Source organism: Hippoglossus hippoglossus, chromosome 22 (genome assembly GCF_009819705.1).
Source record: "Hippoglossus hippoglossus isolate fHipHip1 chromosome 22, fHipHip1.pri, whole genome shotgun sequence".
In the NCBI taxonomy this organism is placed as follows: domain Eukaryota; kingdom Metazoa; phylum Chordata; class Actinopteri; order Pleuronectiformes; family Pleuronectidae; genus Hippoglossus; species Hippoglossus hippoglossus.
Genome location: NC_047172.1, coordinates 7,169,891 through 7,192,506, shown reverse-complemented (window position 1 = coordinate 7,192,506; position 22,616 = coordinate 7,169,891). Strand labels below are relative to the sequence as shown.

Below are 22,616 nucleotides of genomic sequence, written 5' to 3'. Positions count from 1 at the left end.
TCTGTCTCCATTGTGTTCTGTAGACTTTGTTTAACTTCCTAAGTCACAGTAAAGTGGGGCTGATCTTCAATTGAAATGGTAACAGATTAATTTGCAGAGAGACGGACAGACAGGGCGCCGAAAGAGAGAGAGAGAGAGAGAGAGAGAGAAAAAAAGGGGGTTTGTTCGCTCTTCAAATAGGAGCTTCTGAGAGTTTCCACTTGACGGTTCTCCCTTTCATTGTGCATTAACTTAATGAGCATAAGTATTCAAATACACAACCAAGACCTCTTTTAGCGCTCTCCCTCTCTCTTTCTAGTCTCTCGCTCTCTGCCTCTTTGAGACTCAGCGTTCTCCAGAGAAAGGCCAGTGCGTTCTAATAGCCAGCCTGTAGGCACGACAACAAGAGCACAACCACTTACAGAGGACAAACAAGAACCCCCCCCCCCCGGGGGCCAGCTACGGAATGTCAAGCCAATTTGGGAGATATCATAGGACATTTGTAACGTCAATTTTTTGTTTTCAGGTCAAAAAATCAAAGGCAAACATGTTGGGCAACATTTGTCCATTACAGTGCAGGCAGGAACACCACCCCCCCTTCTCCTCCCCCGCTAGAAAACAGCTGCAGGGGACACTTCCTGTTTGCTAATGATGCTAAATGTGTTCAAGTCAACCATGTCAAATTTTCTCTCCCTCTGAATGGACAGCTGGGGTGGAAGGAAAGGTTTTCTCTCGTCTCTGTCAGCGTCTCCCTTTTTTCGTCTCCATCCTCCGCTGGTGAGAGACGCTCTCAGGCCCCTGACAAACAGACAGACACTTCAGATCACGTCCCTGTCAGTGAGACAGGGGAGCAGGGCTGATGGTAACCATAGGTGCATTCATGTGAGATCACAAGTGCTTCCATGGAACAAAGCCAGCCAAACCCTGATCAGTCAGCACCCGTCCCTACCTGTTGTGTCTGTTCTCTTTTTTACTGAATGCCGTTTTTCTGCCTTTCAGGAGCGCACATCTTCCGAGCTCTCTTTTCATCCACAGGGGCGTACGAGTCAAGGAGACATCGCCTGTCATTGCTCAACACCCAGGGGCGGCTGGCTGCATGGGACTGTGTGGACTGACAAATGCCCCGAGGATCTTTCACTTTCTTAATGTTGCTCAAAGGGGAGACGACATGTGATGGGAGTTAAAACGCCTTTATGAGGTGCCGCCGCCTCAGAGAAGAGAAGAGAAGAGAAGAGAAGAGAAGAGAAGAGAAGAGAAGAGAAGAGAAGAGAAGAGAAGATATAGCTTTTAGGCCTGGTTAATAGCAGCCAATCTTTAAGTGCATTCTTCCATCCTCTCTCCCGCTCCCTCTCTCCTTGTAGTGCTCTTAGGCTCAATCCTGCCCGGGGGCCGAGGTGACCTTTGACCTGGCTGGCCTGCCTAGCTACAGCCCTCTCGTTTGTTAGGGGCTTTATCCACTGACAAAGCAGGCAGGAAGTTGGCAGCCACCCAGCAGCCCCATGGGAGGATGACCATCAGCTAGCTCAGCTTACCGCTTATTACAGGATGGTGGGGAGCATGTGTGTGTTTGTGTGTGTGTGTGTGTGTGTGTGCTCGCATATACTGTATGTGTGCATGCATGCGTGTTTATAAACACGATTGTGCATGTGCAACTGCAGGAGTGTTTGGCCTCAGCGGCGCACTCGTGTTTGCGTGTGTAGAAGAGCGACAAAGTCAAAAATGTGGCTGACCTTTTTTTTTTAGTTTTTTTTGTGCTGACAATTTTTGTACTTCTCTAGTTAATGACACGCAAAGAATAAGCCTGGAAGCTGCAAACGTCCCTGTCTGCGAGCTAACCCGATCAGCTACGCATGTTAGCAACAATCAGGCAACCTTCCAGCCGCTGGACTCAGGGGACCCCAGCACACTTCACTCTCTCTCTCTCTTTCCCTCTCTCCCTCCTCCTCCTCTCTGCAGCCTGCTCATCAGAGCGCTCAGAACAGCTCACTAAAACATTAGATCATAAGACACTCCAGTTTCACTCTCGCCACTCCATAAAAGTCAGGTAATTCATACTTCATTTATATACCTTCCCATTAATAAAGCTGATGAACTTTTACTCCTTAAATCTAATGGGCCATTTTGCCGTGACTGCCAGCGCTTGTCGCTTTCACCGTCTCTCCGTCTGCCTCTCCTCTTCCTGCGACTCCACGAGTGCTAAAGCTGATCCAGAGTCGCCCCGGCCGCTGCTCACGTGCAACGTTTTTATGGGTGACGAGAGAGGATTTGGGAGATTTTTGAGGCTTCTGACCGACCTCCGGCGCAGACAAGCAGTGACACGAACCGTATGGTGGATGGATTTGTTGTCGGTAGTGCTCTCTCTCCCTCTCTCTTTCACTGTTTCCCTCTACCTCACTCTATCTGGGTGCATCGCAAGGTCATTGACCTCCGGGCCTAAAGCAAGGCATGATGGCTCCCTGGCTCGGAGGCTGTTGACAAGCGTCTGTGTTCTTTTCAACAACTCGTTGAACCACCCCCCTACTCCTTCCCTTCGCAGGAATGTAACACAACCGCTCACTGAGGTAACCCAAGTCCCTCCCCTCTCCCATCCTTCATTTACAGAAAGAGAAAGAGACAGGGAGGGAGAAAGAGAGCGAGAGCAAGACCAACTGGGGGTGTTAGACAGCTGTCCACCCCGTCTCCCCATCTAACTCTTGCTCCCTCTCCATTTCTCGTCCCCTCTTTAGATTTGCTTCTAGCCCAGTGCCTTTGGAATAATTAATGATGCAATTGAGCCAGGGAGAGGACTCTGACCAGCGGGGGCTGTTCCTGAATGCCTGGGTAGCCGTTTTATGGGGGACCGGAAAATAGAAAAGAGAGAAAGACACTGAGAGACAGATAGGCAGAGGAAGAGAAAGACATAAAACAGTCAAGACAGTGAGAGAAAGAGATTGTTAATAGTCTGTTCCCCAACAAGCCTTAAACCAGTCTTCCTCTCTGTTTTCGACCCTCTAGTCTAATCCTCCATCCCCATCCCCCTCTCCTCTCCTCTCCTCCATCCTGATGGCGGGATTGGGGGGCCTGACCTGTCTGGTGATTGATGGTAATGTCTCAGGAAGTCATTTTCCCCGACAGCACCCCGCCGCCTTTCACCAAGCCTGGTGCAGAGGTGAACCCATCACATGGGCGCTTTTAACTCTTTGCTCACTCGCCGCCCAGGTCTCCCCCGTGCATTCTCTCTCTCACACCCACATCCCCTCACCAGCTTCTCCCTCCACACTAGAGAGTGTCTCAGGGGTGAAAAAGCTGATCACGCTGCAGATTGATCTAATCAGAATAAGCAGGATTTTAAAAAGTTTGCGTCAATCGCAAAAACTAGGGTTTTCGGATAAAAAACAGAACAAAAAACGCAGGCCATCTTGAAGTGGATCCGCCAAGTGGCCCCTAATTCAGGTTGCTGGGGATGGATCCCCACGACTCCATTACTGTCAGCGCTTACCACCTCCATTATGGCAATTAGGACGTGGTTCCAACACTAGGAATGCTTTGCTATGCTCTGCAATTGCTAACATCTGCTCCATGTGTCAGAGATAGAGTTGTCTTTTCTTAAACACAAATCTTTTGTACAGTCGCTCTCTCTCTCCTCCTGCTTCTTCAACACTGCTCTCCACATTTATTTTCTTAATTCGATTCAAACTGTGCCTTAAAGAGATGCCTCTCTGTTTGAGTCCAAATAACTGAAAATGATCCGTGAAGAGTCTTGCGGTTCCCGTTTTCAATAGGCTTCATTAGTTTTTAATATCTAGCCAAGGAAAGGAGGGGAAAATAGCATGAAGATAATCAATGGAAAGGGGCTGGTAGCCTATTAATCTCCCCCAAAGGATTGTGGGTTAATACACGCTCTTGCATAGGCAAACATGGCTGTGTGGTGAACACATCTGTCTGCCTGGATGGGCTACTTAATGAAACAGCCAGCGTTTGGCTGCTGAGATGGATGTCGTTCCCCCAGTGAAAAATGAGTTCCCTCTCCCACTATGCCGCGGCAGAGCCACACATGATAGGGCTGCATTCAATTCCCTGGAGACCCGACTGTGTCCCTGTGTGAGAGCAACTTAAACAATGAGGGTGCCGGGCGAGACAAGCAACGCATGGCCACCGGAGCACGTCCTCATGCAGATCATATCAGGGAATCCTAATGTGAACAAGGCTCTGACCTATCTGGGAATGAGAGAAGCAAGAAAGACGAGAAGAGACGCAGTACAGTAGACAGATAAAGAAGAACAAGGGGGGAGCGAAATGAAGGCTGAGCCGCCTGGGATCGATAAGCAGGCTCAAAGTGTCTGAGTGACAGTGTTTGTGTGTGAATAGCAGATTTGTGTGTGCATGCATGTGCAAGCATTCTCGCCTATCTGCCAGGACATGTATGCATGTTTGTGTCTGTGTCTGTGTGTGTGTGTGTGTGTCTGTGTATGTGTGTGTGTGTGTGTGCGCACTTGTACATGTGTGTGTCAGACAGTGTCAGAGGTGACCCCTGGTCAGGGAGTCCTGTAACAGGAGCTCACCTCCGGTTCTGCGAGCTCTCCTCTCGGTGTGCTAAACAGCCACCTGAAGACAGGATTAGCCATTGTGACCCGGCCCCAGAGGTAACCGAGATACACCTCCGGGGGCAGACATGAAACACACACTGTCACGTGTTGCAGACACACAGCCAGGTGGGGAGAGACGGGTTCAGAGGGAGATAGAGGTTTAAAAAAAAAAAACTTAAAATGGAAACAGGAAGGGACAGGTGGTGGCGGGGATTGTAAGTGCAAACAGGACACCTATAAGAGGATGAATGTTAGTAGGCTACAGTATAATGACAAACAAGCTAAGGTGAAGGTGTTTGCTGTTTACCGTCTAGTAGTATACACAAAGCATCAGAGCATAAGTGGATTGGCCGACCTAACCCGGTACCTTGGGGTAACTGAGATTTGTGTCTGTGCGGAAATTGATGCCTGTCAGCCTGTCTATGACTCAACTCTGACAGCACGCATGCATGTGTGTTTCTGTGTGCACATACAAGCATGCGTGCTGCGCTGTGACAAATGAGCGGTGCTTAATTTGCGACTGATTATGCGGGCTGCGGGTGCCCTAAACCCCTTTGAACTAGTAATTGCCGCTGGTTTCAGTAATGAACATTAAGGAGGATTCAGAAACGTGTGGCTAATTACACATTTGCCCCCCTTTTTCATTTCTTCATCTTCATTCTGGATGGAAAAAAAAAGAGGAAAAGGAGGAGGAGCAGGAGCGGTGGTAGGAGGATGAGAGCCAAGGAGGAGGTTCTGGGTTGGGAGGCATACACTGCTGTTGTCGCCCTCTTTATCTAAATAATTGTACAAGCTGGTTTATGGGCTTTAGAGAGGTGCTTTGTATGTCAGTCGCTGCAGCCCGGGGGATTTGGGGGACTGGCTTTCCCCCACAATCAATATTCAGAGAGATTCACATCTGGAGCCAAGGCCTGCTCTGCTTAGATTTGGATTTATACATTTATTTATTTTTTTATTTGATTTTCTTTCTTTGGCTCTCTCCTTCCTCTATCCATCTGTTTGTTCTTATCAGCTTTTTTTGATACAGGGGTTGGTATCTATCACACATGCTTATATATAGATAGCTTTACATGATCTTCAGGGTAATGCGGCTGCAGAGAAAATAAGAGCTCTGACATGAACTAGGTCTACTCTATCTGCACAGCAGACCCTGACAACACATGGCTCAATATATATGCTAGGCAGAGCTGCTTGGGCAATGGAGCATTCTGGGTAAATGGCTGCGGTGCAGGGAGGGTCCACTGAGGCTAGTGGAGGGGGAAGAGCCGGGTAAAGCAGTAACAAATTGACCCGCTCAGCCTCAGGCTTTGATGTGGACTGGGCTCTCTCTTAAAAACCAGTCCATATGTTCAGAGAGGGAAAAGAGAGGATATCAATGGGGGGAAAAAAATGAAAAGGTGAGGAAGTGGGGGGAAGAGGTGAGAACAAGAGACATGGCTCCCAGTTATAAGGACCCCACTGTGCAGGAATCCCACTGCCTGCCCCTGGACTGAGCGCTGGGCAAAACAAAAGCATGCATTGGAGAAGAGCGAGGGAGGGGAGCGCAAAAAAATAAATAAAATCACACAAAATGGCAGGAGTGGGATTTGATGCAGCCAGAGTCCCATGACAAACCAAACAGTGCAACACACGGTCTGTTTTTGATTTCTATTCAGTGCCTCCATCGCTCCACCTTTCCTCTTTCCCTGCCTCCCTCCCTTCTTCAGCCTGGTTTGCCGTTTCAATGCTTGTGCTGCTCCGTTTCCCCCTTTTGCATTTTCTCCTCTTGGTGTGATATGAATATCAAAGCAACGTCGGGGCAGCTCGGAGGCCTGCAGCAGAATCTCATTGGCCTCCGTGGTCCCCGGCATGCAGCAGCAGCAGCAGCCACCGTTCTCGCAGCTCTCGCCACAACCCCGCAATCAACCCGTGGGGAGATGAGGCTAGCCTGCAGGGCGGTACCCCTGGAAGGGTAAGGGGTAATTTAAGGAAACTAGCTCTAAGATGTGAAACCAAAATCCTCTTATACATTTTGTTATGAGTAAGATAACCCTGAAAGTGTAGAAAAGGGGAGAATGGCACAGAATCTGCTACCACCATCTTAATAACCCTGCTTTTCCACCAGGGGCATGTATGCTATCACAGACTACCTTGTGGAGTCCCTGATTGCACATGACGTCATTCAGCCCTATTTCCCTGAGAGTCAGCTCAGGCGGGTCCCAGCCAGCGGATCAATGTTATGACTACAGCAGTGGATTGCGCCGCTGTGCTGCGCTGGGGCCTATTCTCAGTGGAGCGTAGGGCCTTTAAGAAGTCTCCTCAGCTCTGTCCATGTGTGTTCTAGGGAGGGTCTCTCCCTCTCAGAGCTGTTAGTGTATAAATCCCACTGCCCTCCACGGGCCCAGCTCTGTTTGTACTCTGCTGCGGTCAGGCTATGTGCAGTCACCTCTGCAGGGGCCACTGAAACTCCTGCTGCGTCGTCCATGGGGACACCCCCGCACTCAAACCTCGTTTAAAGAAATGCCCATTGCATCAAAATTGAGAAATCGCTCCTTTATTTTTTCTAATTTGTTGTTGTCTTACTGGAGAATATGATGCAGGCTGCTGTATTTTTTTTTCCTCTTTGGCAAACACCGTGCAGTTTCACACAGCTTAATCACCTCCATGCAGTTGGGAGCGTGTCGTAAACAGTCCCTTTGCGAAAGCACTCATTTCTGCTACTTCATTTAACAACCTGCATTAAGATGCAAACAGCAGGGATGAAAATTAAGACTGAGGGAGGGAAGAGGAAGAGAGCGCGAGGTGGAAGGAGGAGCAGCGGTGGGGTTACACAGTTATCCCTGCATTTCCATACGCACAATAACATGATGCTCATTTGGAGCATAAGCGAGCCCACAGGAGCGGAGAAGTTAAAACAGGAGCTGCAAACGAGCCTGCTCCTCTCACGAGCTCGTCTCAGTGTATGCAAGGTTAATGTGTCAAGCTTTATATAAACCACGTTGGCTGTGAAGTGGAACTACGACAGATCTGGACCAGGGGGCAAAGTGTAAAGGTCTGATGACGGAGCGTGAAACAAATTAGGGTTTATTGTATTCTAATGCAGCACTAAAGCTCCGGAGAGGCTACCAACTGCGCCGCACACTGTAAACAAGGCCTGTGCGAGTTCAGAGTTGCGACACGCCAACAGAAGGCTGCTCCGCAATGAGAGAGTTGATGCGGCCTGTCATATAATTATACAGCCTGTGAAAATGGGAAGTCACTGGATCCATCCCCCCCCCTTCTTAACTTACATTCGGTTTTCCACGCTCTCCCCTAATAAAAAGCATCTTGTTGACACGTAGGGGCAATTTGTTAATGAGGAAGGTGAAATAAAAGTGAGATGAAGAATTTCCTCGAGTATTATTCCAGAGGGTTTGTGTTCAAGTGTGAGGTCCGTCCATGTCAGGGCAGCTCCTCTGTGGAAGAACAGATGGCAGACTGGGGTGGCTTGTGTCTCTTCCCCAGGGCGGCTGAGCAGCCAACGCTACAACACAGCGACAAGACAATAGCTAGACACCAAACCTTACCCCCACCCCTCCTTAGATCTCCTCCGCAGTCATTATCAGTGACTTTCAATGACTCCTGTGCTTAACATCGCCAAACTATCCTGTCATATTGTCACTTAGATCTGTTTTGCAAACACACACACACACACACGCACAAAGCGGGGGCTATTGTCCCAAAAGCAACATGATGACTCCTTTTTCTCCTCCTGATAGTCACACATTTGGGCAGCGGCAGTGAACCAAACTGTCGCCCGGGTTGCCACGGGTGACTGGAGAGCTGACTTTTGGGCTCCGAGGCAAACGAGCACATGACAGATTAGTGTGTGGGCCTCCTCCAGGCTTCCACCTCTGTGACCCTTAGGAGCCCCCTCTTTACCCCCTCCTCACCCTTGCTCTTACCCCCTAAACACCCCCTCGCAGCCTCCTCCTTTGTCTCAACCGCCTCTTCATCGAAATTCACACAACAACCCAAGGAGGCGCAAAGCAAACAGGCTTTGAATGTGCAACACTGAAACAAAGATCGAAGCAACTTCTCTTATGATTTTTCCCGACTTTTAAAAAGTTTATTTCAACACCATTGTGAAATCCAAATAAATCAAAAATATAATGACACAACATGACTCGTATTAAACTAAGCAAAAATAAATTTTCAAAAGTACTGTGCCATTCTGGAAATATGAGGACGGCAGCGAGAAATATGGAATAAACAGCTCTCAGCAGTGCGACGTAACAGGAGGAAGGGCCTGGTATTTCAAACTGTTTGCAGATGTGTGTCTCCACCAGTTAAATGCTGCTTGTACTGGAACAACACACACGGATTAGAAGGACTAGAGGAGCTTAAACAAAACTGAGGACACTACGGGGCTGACTGTTTAGTCTACACAAACAACATGCCCTCTCCTTTTCGAAGGGATCGACTTGTACACTTGTTTATCGTACGCGACAAACATCCGTTGTCAGGGTTCGGCCTCGCCCGGGCCCATGTCTTGTGAATGACCCTAGTTGGCTCTTTTATGTGCGTCTATAAAGGGCGGTCGAGAGAGCAGCTCCCATAGGAGGGCTCGACCTGACGATGACACCCTGTTGTCATGGAGACTAATGCTATGTTGGGCTTGGATTGGGAGCGAGTGTGTGTGTGTGTGTGTGTGTGGGGCGGAGGGGTGGGGTGGGGGGAGTTGCTAGTGTATCTAATGATGTTTGCAGCACAATGCACTCTTCTCCACGCAAAGTGGGATGTGCCCTCGCTCAGGCTAGCACCTGTATTAACAGGTTTCATGTGGGCACGACAATAATTTTCATTTTATCAGATCACTCAAGAAATATTGTTACACTAAAAGAAAATGATGTATTGTACCAATTAATAACTCGTGTGTATTTAAAAACCAGAAACCTGACATAAGCATTTCTTATCTGAACATATAGTTCCACTGCTCAACAGTCCAAATGACCGAGGGGTATATCACTTCCCTTTCAAGGAGCCCAGGGGACCAATACACCTGGCTTAGCAGCTTAACAGCATTTCCCCAAACACCCAAGCCAAAGGGTGGCCCGGCACAAAATCGGAGACGCTTGATGCTTGAGAGGGCTACCTACTTACTCGTCTGACTGACCACTCTCCCTCTCGCTCTCTCGCCCCAATCCCTCCCTCCTTCAGGGCTCACACAAACACGCGTGTGCTCCCAACTGGCCCAGTTTGCTCCCGAGGTCCCTTATTTATTTTCATAGGTGTTTGAGGGTTTACACTAGTCAAAAGACAAGGCCAGGGCCCAGAGTGGTATCTTTGTATCTGAGTGCTTCCTGTTTTCATTGCGAGGCCGACCCTTGTCTTTACAGGGGTGAGTAAGGGCTGGCGGGGGGCTGGCAGGGGGCGAGAGGGAAGGAAGGCCGGGGGCACCAAGGGGCTAATTGTAGATTTTCAAGTTTGCTTTTGACAAACAAAAGCCCATCACCTTTTGCAACAATTAGAAGAAGAAAAAAAACTCCCATCACTGCCTCTCGATATCTCTTTCTCTTCGCCCCCCTCATCATTTCCTTTCTGCTATCTTCCATTGCATCTATCTTCCTATCCATCTCTCACTTCCTCCCCCGAACTCTGCAGCCGACGCGCAGCAGAACATTTTACCTCTAACAGTGAAGTTTACCTTTCTGATAACATAATCTCCCTGTCGTATTGAAAAGCTTATACCAACACTCTGGGATTTCCCTTCCACTAATGTGGCTGGAAGACATCCAGAAACTCATGGAGACGGAGGGAGGGAGGGGGTATTAGAGAGAGAGAGAGAGAGAGAGAGAGAGAGAAGGAGGGAGTGGAGAGACCGTCTGACCCTTTACTGCCAGCTAAAACCAGCTGATCTGTCCAGCCGCTTGGCATATGGGGCATCTGAGGCTGCCAGATCACATGCTCTCTAGTGCAAGGGCATATGGCCTCAATATAAGATAAGTCAGAGTTCTCGCTGCCTCTTCATGTAGTAACTGTGGAGTTTGCCACATGTTTATAGCACCAACAACTCTATCTATGTCCCTTTGGAATAGTGGAGTTTATGGTTCATATGAGTTGAAATGCCTTTCTACGTGCATGTGACTGTCCTGACGAAAACCTTCCTGCGAGTTCTCTCAAGAGGGTGTGAGGTCGGGTGTGAGGCGAGGGGAGGGTGGGAGGGGGTTAGCGGGGGGAGAGGGCAATTTTGTTATACTGAATCCAAAAGCCAACAGTTGTTACTATTGGCCCGTGTTGTTTTTCCGTGTCTGAAGGGGGGTCCTATCCTTTTGAGCTTTTCAGGGGACGCGACAATGGCTGGATGTTGAGAACATATGTAGGGAGACCCCCGTGGCTCATGGAAGAGGAGCTCCATGCTGGCCCCGCCGTTTGAGAAAATGCGAGGCCACTCCTTTCACTCCTCACCTCTCAGTTAATGAATGCGTGAATGGCAGAATGCCGCTATAGGCCATTCAGGGGCCAAAGTCCCCAAGAATTCATCCTTACACAAACGCATCCAGCATTGGCAAATACATTTGCTTAACAAATTAAAAGAAAGGAGAATGGCTAATGGGCGCGTGAGTGTGTATGTGTGCGTGCATGCTTGTGTGTGAGCGAGCGAGAGAGAGAGTTTATGGGTGGGAGAACTGGATGGTGAGAAGAGAAGGGGGATAATTCAATTAGTCCTCTTCCTCAGTGGAGAAATGAAGGCAGGTTAAAAGGGAGGGATTATTATTTGTACAAGACTGGCCAGGGCTTTGCACAAAAGAAACAAATAAAGATTGGAGAGAACATCTATAAGCAGGGGACGTGATAAAGGAGAGGGTCAGAGAAAAGGAGGGCCTTGAAAGCTCCTCACCTTCTAAATTAACCAGCGCTCCGAAAAAACGTGCCTGTGCCCAACATTCTGCTTCCCCACAGCTCCTCCTTTTCCTTTCCACTCTTTCAATTCAATTTTAAAACAATTCAAAAGAAAATTGTTGGCGACTCTTCCACACGCTCTGTATGCGTCATTCGCTCTTATTTTTCTCCGCGAGCCGTTGCAGAGGCGGGAGCGCTGGAGCTTTGTGAGGCTTTCACCAGGAGAGAGTCCAAATCACGAGGAAAACTTCCACTGTAAACTGACATAAGGTGTGTTTATGTGCACGCGAATATGAACATGCACTAAATGCCACTCAAATAAACCATTTTGGCTTTTTTGTTTGTTCCCTTTATACACAAACAAGGTATTCCACTGCGAGCTCGTTGGAGGAAAAAGACCTAAAGCAGACAGAGAATCAAAACTCTCCCGCCGTCAGCCACTGAATGAAGCTTGTGTGTGTGTGTGTGTACGGTTTTTGGTGAGAGGTCTCCAGTCAGGGAGCGGTGGAGCTGTGAACAGCTGTGAAGTCATTTTGATAATGATGAGAATAATAAGCATGCAGACTGGCGTGGTGGAGCCGCTAAGGCCTGCGAGGCTCAGGGCTTTGCTATTGCAGCTTCACTGCTCCTGAATAGATAAAAGTGATTAAAGCACTCCTGATTATCCCGGACCAATATGTAATGGATTTACAGCCCTTTCAATTAGGCCGTATTTGCTGGCCACTCATTATTTGGGCTTTTGGTTAGATAATCAGGGTACAGGGGCTTTGGGAAGGGGAGTGGGCACTGTTTGGTGGCGTGGGGAGGGGTACAGGGTGCACAGGGGGCTCCTGACCCTCTTAAATGTGTGGATGGACCCATACAGCTGGAGCTCTGAACTAAGTCTCCCCTCCACTCTCTCTCTCTCCCTCTCTCCCTCTCTCCCTCTCTCTCTCTCTCTCTCTCTCTCTCTCTCTCTCTCTCTCTCTCTCTCTCCTTCTACTTCTCCCTTCCCCCCCCCCCGCACTGTCCCTCCATCTCTGGGACAGGGAGCCACGTGCTCCGAGAGCAGCTTATGTGTCCTGGTGTGGCCACCTCCTCCTGAAATCTGACCTGCATTGCAAAATCAATACAGACTGATGTTCTGATAATGTCCTGACAATAGAGCAGGGCGGTGGTGGTGGTGGTGGTGGTGGGGGGGGGGGGGGGGGCATGTGGTCCACCCCCGCTTTAACACTTGACAGACACAGAAAAGCAGACTGACACATACAGAAAACAGCAAAGCAGAGCATTTTGTGTTTGTTTGATTTACTGCGGCATCTGAATATATAATGACTGCAGTAAGAGCTACCATATCACCAAATCAACCGGATGTAGACGCATGAAACTGATCTTCACTCGTTCCAGTGAAAGAATTGAAAGGGACAACATAGCTGTAAGCCTACGATTCTGCCCCCTTAACCAATTACACACCGAAAAAAGAAATCCCTTAAATAGAAAAGTTTTACTCTAAATAAACAAGTAATACTAACACAATTTCTCACATTAAATTAAGAAATACATTTTCTTGTTTTTTATTGTAGGAGTTATTGTAAAAATGAAGGAAAAAACAAACATATTTGATGTTAAGTGATGAGGAAAAAATCACTGCATGTTTCCACACCTTTACAAACACAACTGTCTTTGTCTCAATCGGCCGCAGAAAAGACACCTCCGTCCAAAACAGGCAGCACGTCTCGTACTGTGCTACATCGTCGTAAATTGTTAGGCCGTCTCCCTCTAACTCAAAGTGTGCTGAGCAGAGTAAACAGTCCAAACTGATTAGATTGACCTGGTCACTGTGTCCCTCTGACAGGTGGCTGACAGGTGAGCATCACAACACGGCCATCACTCCCTCCCTCTCTCCCTCAGTAACGACTGTGTGACAGCTGTGTGTCTGTTTGTGTGTGCGTGTGTGTGTGTGTGTGTGTGCATCCTTTTTCTGAGTCTGCATGTGTGTCCATCTGGGTTGTTTTCATACACGTGTAAAAGTAACGGCTGCGCTTACCGTGAGATGCTGGAATAGCCACGCCCTCATGATGTTCGTGGCCACCTTGGGGAAAATGCCACGCTTTTTCTGCCTCTTCTTATCCTTGTCTGGATCATCATCGTCCCCTGTGCCAGGTGATGCAACGCTGTTGTCTAAGCCATCTCCTGGACGGAAACCAAACCCAGGGTTAAATAACATCCCAGACAACACCACTGAAAAAAAATAACACCCCTGATCTCAAAACTCTCAAAGCTGAAACACGAGCGCAGACAGTCAAAGCTCGAGTTTAAGGCCCATGAAAGATGGATAAACGGACAAATACCACAGATACATATGAAGGAATCCAAAAGCAGCGTACAGAGGCCGAGAGAGTTGCCGCAGCAAAGCCAGTGTTATGTAGTGGAGATATGGAGGTAGGGGGATTTAAATGGCCTTACACAAAGGCCTGTGCAGAGAGCCAGGGGTTTACTCGGAGGCCTAGCAGAGTTGTTCTATACCCCAGAGCACGGGACAGGGGAATAGGGGTTAATGACTCCAATGTTATGGTTGGACACTGAAACACTAGTTTCCTCATTCCACTTCTACAGTAGGACGAGGAGGAGGGAAGGGAGGAGAAAAAAAGGGACAAGGAGCCTTCAAGTACAGTAGAGGCGGTAGAGGCTTGGACTCATGTCATTAATTCAATTAAATTTGCATGCTTGACATAATGTAGAGCTTTTTTTTTTTTTTTCATCTTTCGAAAGAGAGCCAAAGGGGACAGGAAGGACTTATGTACAGTAACACACAGACATTCATGGATTCACGTTGCGTGCAGAGACACTCGCGTACAAACAAAACTCAAAGGAGATGATAATTCGTGGCGTACAGTTGAGACGCATGAGTATTAAAGTAGGGATGTGATTTGGGGGTGGTTCATTGTTGCACTTCGATGCACATAATGGACTCGTCTGCCCCCCCCCCCCCCCCCCCCCCCCAGCCCCAGCCCCAGCCCCAGCCCCATCCCAAACCCTGACTCTCTTAAGTCTCCCTTTCCCTCGCAGCAACCCCTCCCCATTCCGCCACAAGATTAGCATGACAGGCCAGCGGCGGCTTCGCCTGCATTAATGTCCGTCAGCGTTTGATTTCAAGAGGAAAAACATGCATACACCCCGGCACGATTTCTCTTTTAAATCGAAGTTTCCATCTTTGTCCCTTGCCTTTTTCTTCTTCCCCGGCATTAATTGTGCATTAGCAAAAATGATTTACTTTTAACAGTCATAGTTATTTTTTCTTGCCCCCGGGCACAAATGCCTTGAAAGCCTTCCTTGAGGGCATCTAAATTATGTATCTGAAAAACTCCTCCACTAAGGCAGAGAAGGACCCTGACGTTCTCAAAATTCAGACCCGCATGTCCTCCTGTTTTTGGGGAGGCATCAATCACAACCACCTATACAAGCCATAATCTTGCATAAATATTTGAACTAATAACATTAAAAAGGGGGAAAGAAAAAGGATCCGACTGGTGGCGTAATCAAATGCAAAATAAATGAAGAATACAAGGACAGCAGGGGCCCTCTCTTCTTACTACTTTACCCACTTTCTTTTTCTTTTTCCTCCCCCTTGTTTTCCCTCTTTTTCTCTTCCCGCTCTGTCTTTCTTTCTCTGTCTGTGCACAGTGTTTTCCTTCCACATCATTAGTGCAGAGCCACACGAAAGAGGAAAACAGAGAAGTGCCGACTTTGCGCTCCCTGTGTGAAGCTAAAGAAGCAATAGCCCTTCTGAAGGACATATGGGAACGGTGACACAGACTCGGGGTGTTGTAATTGTAGAACGGGCATTCATTAGCGGCAAATGCCGTAAATCCCGGGCTAAGTACGAATCCTTGTCCAGGAAAGCCTAAAACAATAAACTTTGGTCTGGCCGTGGCCTGCTCTGACTGTGAGGGGCTTCCTGAGAAATGCGACCCAGACGGAAGTCGACTCGCACTCCCCCGGTTCGCTTCCAAACTTCAGCAACAACACAACTAGTGAGCTGTGAATCTTACCCGCCCTCCCCTTGTTGCTTTGCTTTGAGCTCCACTGAATAATGTTGATACACACTTTGCTTGTTTGTTTGTGTGCCGCAAGGTTTTGTGTTGATTTTCGAGCCACTCTCCAAATCCCTCTCCTGCTGTGAGCAGTGAAGCTCATCCAATGGAACCACACAGTGGCCAAAAGGCTGGCAGATTAATTTTATTGACGTTTCCATTTTCACTGCAATGCGATAGCCTCCCCCCTGGCCAGGGCCAGAGCGACCCGTGCGTATTTACAGACTGACCTGTCACTTCATTACCCAGCATGCTCGCTGCCTCCTGCCCTAGCCCGCAAGGGTGAAACCAGACTCCAAGCCTTTCAGCTCGTCTCTCTCTCCCTCTGTCTTTCTCTCACTTGTTCACGGACACTGTCATGTGTGCACAGGTTAGACGTGTGGCATTCAAGCAGTACATTTGAGTACAGTATTGATATTTCCTGTAGATTTACTTTATGCGTGCAGAAATAAGAAACTCCCTTGTGGACAGAAGGTCAAAAGAAATAAAGAATGAAAGAAAGAAAGAGGAACAAAAAAAAGCAGGAACAAAAAAAGAAGGAGTAGAAAAAGAATAAAGAAGACCCAACTTCCACAACCTCATTACATCTAAAGGAGAGCTGGTGCTTTGCATCCACCCCCACTCCTTTCTTATGAGCGAGAGAAGGAACGCTGCAGGGCAAATTGTCCCAAACGCTAATGGCTTCTGACTGTTCCCTGGCAACTCTGCCATTCTAACCTGCGTGGATGTGCACTCTGAAAAAAAATGGGGGATAGGAAAAAACGTGCAGGGCAGAGCAGGGGGAAGCGTCCCATCATCTGGCCATGTGACACAGATGGGGGTTGGCTATTAGGAGGCAGCCGAAAGGCCTAGGGGAGCTGAGGTGCTGGAGTGTAGCCCCAGGCACTTTTGGAAAAGCAGCGCCCTTGGAGACAGAAAAAAAAAAGACAGCCTCCCTCTCTCCCACTCTCTTTCTGTCTTCCCTCACTTTCTTCCTCTCTCCTTCTCCCTCGCCAACTCTATCAATATCTTGACCTAAAGTGCTTGCAATGAAAGTTCGTGCATATTTTCATGCGCACAGAGACCTGGGAGGTGTAATCAGGCAAGATGGACGACAATGACCCCACGCAACGAGGGTGAAGAAGTGAACGAGCGCGCCGGCAAACAAACAAGCACGAGTCCGCGAGCGCATTACGCTCACATACATTCCCTCTCTCTCTCATCACCAGTGGGTGGTTATTAAAAATGCATTCAGATATATCTCCCTGTGAGTAAATTGGTCTCAGGGCTGAGCTCATTAACGGGTTGGGAAAGGACTGTAAACACACTGCAACTCTGCTTATCTAACGCTGGCACATTCAGGGTCGCTTCAGGATTAATCGCACAAAAAATTTGTTTACCATAAAGTTTCCTGCAGTCTCTGCTGAGAGTAAGGTGGGACATTGGAGGGGGGGCGTTAATGACTCTGGAGATCATGCTTCATGTCTAGGAGGCACCCTGGCCCTGAGGGAGCCACTGAAGTCTAGTCAGCCCTGGAAGCATTACGGATATAACCGTGAGTAACACATACATCGGTACACCAAGAACACGCTCCCTCCCTGCTCAATCATTCCGATATACACATGCATGAATGAATAATGACTTGTCAATAGCTGGAAAACACATTCAAACCCAATCGTGGTTAGTTATCAAGTAACACTTGAGACTTACTGGTCCCTATACCATTTATACACTGGGTAGGTAGACAGGCTCTGGATGTTGTGTGTGTGTTATTCTAAAGGCAGCGCGGTGATTTTGTACAGGGAGGCCCCGGCGTTTGTTTCAGGGTAATGAAGCAAGAGTGTAGAGGCAGTGGCTTATGGAAGCTGTGGTTAAAGTGACTAATTACAACAGACCCCCCACGCCCCCCTGTCAACCCAAACTAGTCAGAGTGCTCACCCAAGCTCGGCCAAATGAGGAGAACGGGAGAGGAACTCGTGAGGACAGTTAGACGGAGAAGAGGGGTGGACGGGGAACAGAAGCTAGGAACAGAAGCTAAGAGGTTTGTTGTAGAGCAGAGGCTCCTTTGGCCTCCTCTACCTCAGCGCACCATAGTGACCGGGCCCTCCAACCCTCCCTCCAACGCCCTCCTATTACACCACCTCCAGCCCCGCAGGCTTGGCTGCAGAGAATGAAGAGAAAAGAAGAGGGGGATTTAGAAGCCTCCCTTTTCCCTCTTTTTCTCCTCAACTTTTCAGCCAACATAAGCGGCGTTTAGCACATTCAGTCCCCCCAAATGGCAGCGAATGAGAGAAGCAGTGGGGGCTCCTCTTTTGTCCGTCTGGTTACCCCTTTTATTTACTCTGGATTTACGAAGGGGTCTTTGCTGGCTCTGGGAGCACATGCTCTCAACGCACACACACACACACACACACACACACACACACACACACACACACACACACACACACACACACACACACACACACACACACACACACACACACACACACACACAAACACGTCGAGGCTCTATTCACACTAGTGGAATGGCCGTCCCTCTGTTGCTCTGTGCCGACTGGGGATTACAGGTCTTCTGGCTATAACCACATGCTACCAATATGCTTCACGCTCACATAACATGCAACGCAGGCGAGTGTTAACGAGTAGAACATAATCTCTTTCATGATAAAACACACACTCCGGCGTCCAATTTTCGGAGTAACCTATCAGCGTGTTTGTGTTTTTGTGTGACCACACGCCATATGGTTTACTGCGCTCATTCAGATCCATACAGTAGATGAGGGCCCTAAACGGAACTGTTTTAGTGTGCACCACTGCAGCCGGTGTTTTACGCTGATTATTTCCTGATCTGTGCTTAAACAAGCAGCAGCCCCTTGCACCGGACCATAAAACAACAGCTTAGTAAACAGCAAGCATGCTGACAAATTGGTAGTGCTCGGGCCGGAGTCATTAACAGCCCTAAAACCTGTCAGAGCAATTACAACAAACTCTCTCCTTTAGCGAGTCTCCCTGCCAAACTCAGATGTCACGACCCGCCTCCTCTTTACCGCCTCCCCCCCTCTTACCACCAGGACACTGGCTAAAGGTGAAGAACAGATGACCACTTTTCCGACACCCCAGAGAAATGAGGACAAACCTCCATCCCAAACACAGCTGTATCTGCATCCTGGTGCTACGACTGAGTGGTTCCTTTTGCATGAGAAGTAATGTGTAGTTGTCTCGGCCCAAAAACACATCATTAAGTGTTCCCTTAAATGAAGTGGAATAAGAGCTTCTAATTAGATGGGCTTTTTTTTCTATGTGTGGGGAAGCGAGGCAGTCAGGCAGTAAGAGAGGCAGGGAGGGAAGGAAGGTGGGAGCTGGAGTGGGGGGGGGGGGGGGGGGGGTAGTTGCTCAACAACTCCTGTACCTCTTCTCCTCTCTCTCTTCTCCGCCCCTTCTCTAAGCCCCCTAACCCTGCCATCAGGCAGATATCTCTCTGTCATCCCTGGAATGCTGGAGATAACTATCGCCTCTCCACTGATACAAGGCCTCTCTCCTCTCACAGGCACAGCGCTGACCCCACCGTGCACATCCCTACCATAGAGGGTGAGGTTGGAGTGGAGGGAGTGGAGACAAAGAGAGGGGAGGGGAGGGGGGGTTGGAGGTAAAACTTGTTTTTGACAGCCAGTTAGGCTATTTTACCTTTTAACCTAAGATATGGGCTGGAGCAAAGCCACATTCCCCCTTTCAGCTTCTCCCCTGGAGCTAAAGACGAGGGCTTCGTCCAGAAAGGAGAGGGCGGGAGGGGGGTGCAGGCTGCCTGGTTACTGCCTTTTCTCCAGCGTTACTGCCTCCAACTCTCTTGATCCTTTCATAAGATTATCATCTGCCAAGAACCTAAAACTTTAGTGCTGGACGTAGAAAGTATGCACATTATGAAGGACTCTGGACTGAATTAATTACTAGTGTGATTAACCTGCTCCTTACAACAACAATTATCTTATTGCACTATAAATTAGGACTTTGATGGCGACACAACTCCTGATGCCTCCTGGGATCTTGTATTTTCTAAAACTTTCCCTCGGCTGCCTAACATTTTTATGTGTTTATGAACACACGGAAAAGTTTTTACACAGATGTATGTATAAAAGAATGTATGTCAGCTGAGACGAGGCCGTGCCGTCCAAAGGGGGGGCTTTATTTGAGGAGGGAAAAAAAGATCCAAAGAGAAGAGATGGAATAAAGATGTATAAAAGAAAGGAGGCAGGCTCTTGCAGATGTCAGGACCCAATTTGCATGAATGGCAAAGGGCTAAATTGCAGGGGATGGGGGAGCTGCCCTCCACCCCCTCACCCCGCTCTTTTTTTGGGGAGGGGGTGTTGGACTAAAAGGGAGTTGTGATGCCCATGACTGCCCCTCACTCAGCAGACAGAGATCAGTGGCTAATGAAGGGCTTTGGGTCTCCACCAGACATTTCACACTCTCTGCCTCCCTGATAACTCCACCCCGCCTCCACCCACCCTCCCGTGCACTTCTACGCAGCCGACGAAACCGCCGCCGCCGCCGCACATCCCCTGGATTCCAAATCGAATGGGGCTAATTGGTCTCGCAGGTTATCTCGGTTCACCTCCTTGTTTCTTAATAAACCAACGCACAAACCCGCCGATGTGACGGTGTTAAATAAACCTCTCTTCGTCCCTCTTACCAAATATTGTGCAATGGAGCTATTCTTGGTGGTGGAAATTGCGTAAATTATTAAAACTGTGTATATTGATATGACTCCCTATATAATTTATAATTGTTATGGTAGAAAACAGGGCTGGGTGCCCACAGAGAACACGCACCTAAAATCCTACGGTTTGATGCTGCATTAAATATTAAAGAATAGGTATTTCCCAAAAGCTAGTCGGGCTATGTTGAATTGAAACAAGCGTGATCATTAGTAGAACAAGCTGTTTCCACACTATTTGCTTCCTAAAGACTGCTCTACTTTAGAATGATAATGTAGCGAATGCAAGATAAAGAAAAAAAAAACAAAGAGATGGAGAGCACGTAGATGCATCATGTGGTTCAATCTGCAGAGGGGAAGAAATGGCTTTATAATCCCCGTTAGGAACTATTGTATATCAAAGTCTTCTACCTAAACCGCCTGAAAGAGCAGCTGTGTGCAGGTTCCCAGATACAACGGCGTGTGGTTTTGAGATTCAGAGCAGCGTTCCCAGTTTGAGGCGATGTGTTAATACACGGCCTCAGCACTGATTCTCCACCCTCAATTACAAGTTAAAAGCAAACAAACAAAATCACTGTCTTTCCTACCGGGAGTGGAGGAAAACTTGGATTTGTTACAGACATCTTTGCCACACCTGACGGACAGTGGCATCAAAGCGCAGTTTAGGGCTTTTTTTTCTATGCAGAGCCGGGGGGGGGTGGGGGGCGCGCGCGGTGGAGTAAATGGATTAAAAGGTTTATAAATCAACAAGTCAACCATCAGATTGTAGCCTCTGCTCAGCAGCCCTCTCATCAGCCAAATGCCATGAACTTTTTTTTTCCTTCTTCTTCTTCTTCTTCTTCTCTCTCCCCCTTTTTCTTTTTTCACACAAATGTCCTAGAGGCAGGGAACAAAGCGAGCAGAACTGATTACTGTGCTGTTGCCCCGCTCCGCCAGTCTAAACTCTGTTTGGCTTCCTAATGAGCTCACTAAAAACCCAATTCATCACCCATAACCCCTTCTCAACCTGCCTTGAAACCCCCCCCCCCCCCATTATGGCGAGTCAAGGACAGTCAGTTTACGGGCTTTGGGCTCGGGGTCAAGGGCTGTGAAGGGTGCATGGCAGCGTCGGTGGTAACAGTGCGGCCAAGGTTATTTTAACACAGGGGATCCCACTTCCTATATGCGGCTCGTCTGCCCACCTTGAGAATCTAAATGTGTTCACCATACGCCATCGATTTCCTTCAGACCAAGCTATTCCTTTGATTGTCACGCTCCATTGGTTTTATGCAATAAAAATATACTCATTTGTTTTGACTATTTCAGCTAGTTTTTATTTTATATTTTTTTACGCCCCCCCCCCATCCCTTATGCCCCTCCCTCTCTTTCGCAACATCAGCGGTGTCCCAGACTGAGCGGAGGAATGTCCGGCTTGATGGCTGCAGCAGCAGGAATGTCCCGTTCCAGTCAGCTTTCGCACCAGAGATTTCAAGTTTAATACCCCTTCGTCCCATCCCCGCAAAGACAGGAATTTGGTGGGAAGGGAATGTAGCAGGATTCGTGTGGTGGGAGGGGGGCGGGGGGGGAAATACAGTCGTTATATTAAGGATGGGGCAAGGGGGCAAGGTAGAAGAGTGAAAAGGTAGGTAACGAGAGGGAAAATGTCTTGACAAGGAGGGATAAGATAGTAACTGGTTGGAATTGGGAGGAGGGGGTCAGGAACGGAGAGGTAGAGAGGGCGGACAGACGAGGGCTGGGGTAAACTCCCACAGTTCCTCATTACATAGAGTCGAAATGAGCCTCCTGACACCTGAGCTGTAACCAAGAGATTACAGAATTGATGAATCCTTGGTTTAAAATGCAGCTGTTTTATTCTGCTTTAGTAATTAATTCTTTTTCCGATGGCGTATTGATTAAGCGTAGCCCCTGATAAAGTTCAAACTGAGAGAGATCCCTCCCGGGGGTTTGGCTCGGCCGGCTCTGGAGAGTCAATGAAAACTTCCTCCCTCCACCTGCATCTCCCTCTCTGTCAGCACAGTTTACCCTCATAAATTAGTCAGATCTGCGAGGAGTGTGGATCTGGCTTGGTTGATACTCGCTGCGACTGCCCTCTTGCTTATACACATCCATGTTATTTCTATACCATCGCATCTACACACATGCAGATGCTCATATTGACGCGCCCACGTTAAACAAAACATTAATTCCTAGAGGTGTTTTCTGGCACACCGAGATGACACATGCACTCTCGGATGCAGCTCTTTCACCTTGCTGCCGATTTCTCGTTCTCCCTCCTCGCTCGCTCTCGTTCTCACCCTAACAGGGAATCACAGCGCGGAGAACGAGAGCGTCTCCTCGCACAAAACTACTCTTTCATTCTTTTTATCGCAGCGTTTTTCCATACAGCTGTGAGTGAGGAGTCTGATCAACAGAGGGTAGAGCACGGCTCTCCGGGGAGCCAACTAG

General features: G+C 48.4%; 1 protein-coding gene across 9 annotated transcripts in view; it reads right to left on the bottom strand.

Moving 5' to 3' along the window:
- meis2a (Meis homeobox 2a) overlaps positions 1-22,616 on the bottom strand; it is an 81,893-nt gene that overhangs the window by 33,508 nt on the left and 25,769 nt on the right. For 7 of the 9 annotated variants that reach the window (XM_034575706.1, XM_034575710.1, XM_034575711.1 and 4 more), the window contains exon 8: positions 13,432-13,577. In XM_034575706.1, coding sequence (XP_034431597.1) covers positions 13,432-13,577 — 146 coding nt within the window. The remainder of the gene's footprint in view (positions 1-13,431; positions 13,578-22,616) is intronic. The other 2 variants (XM_034575709.1, XM_034575713.1) reach the window with 1 other exon arrangement.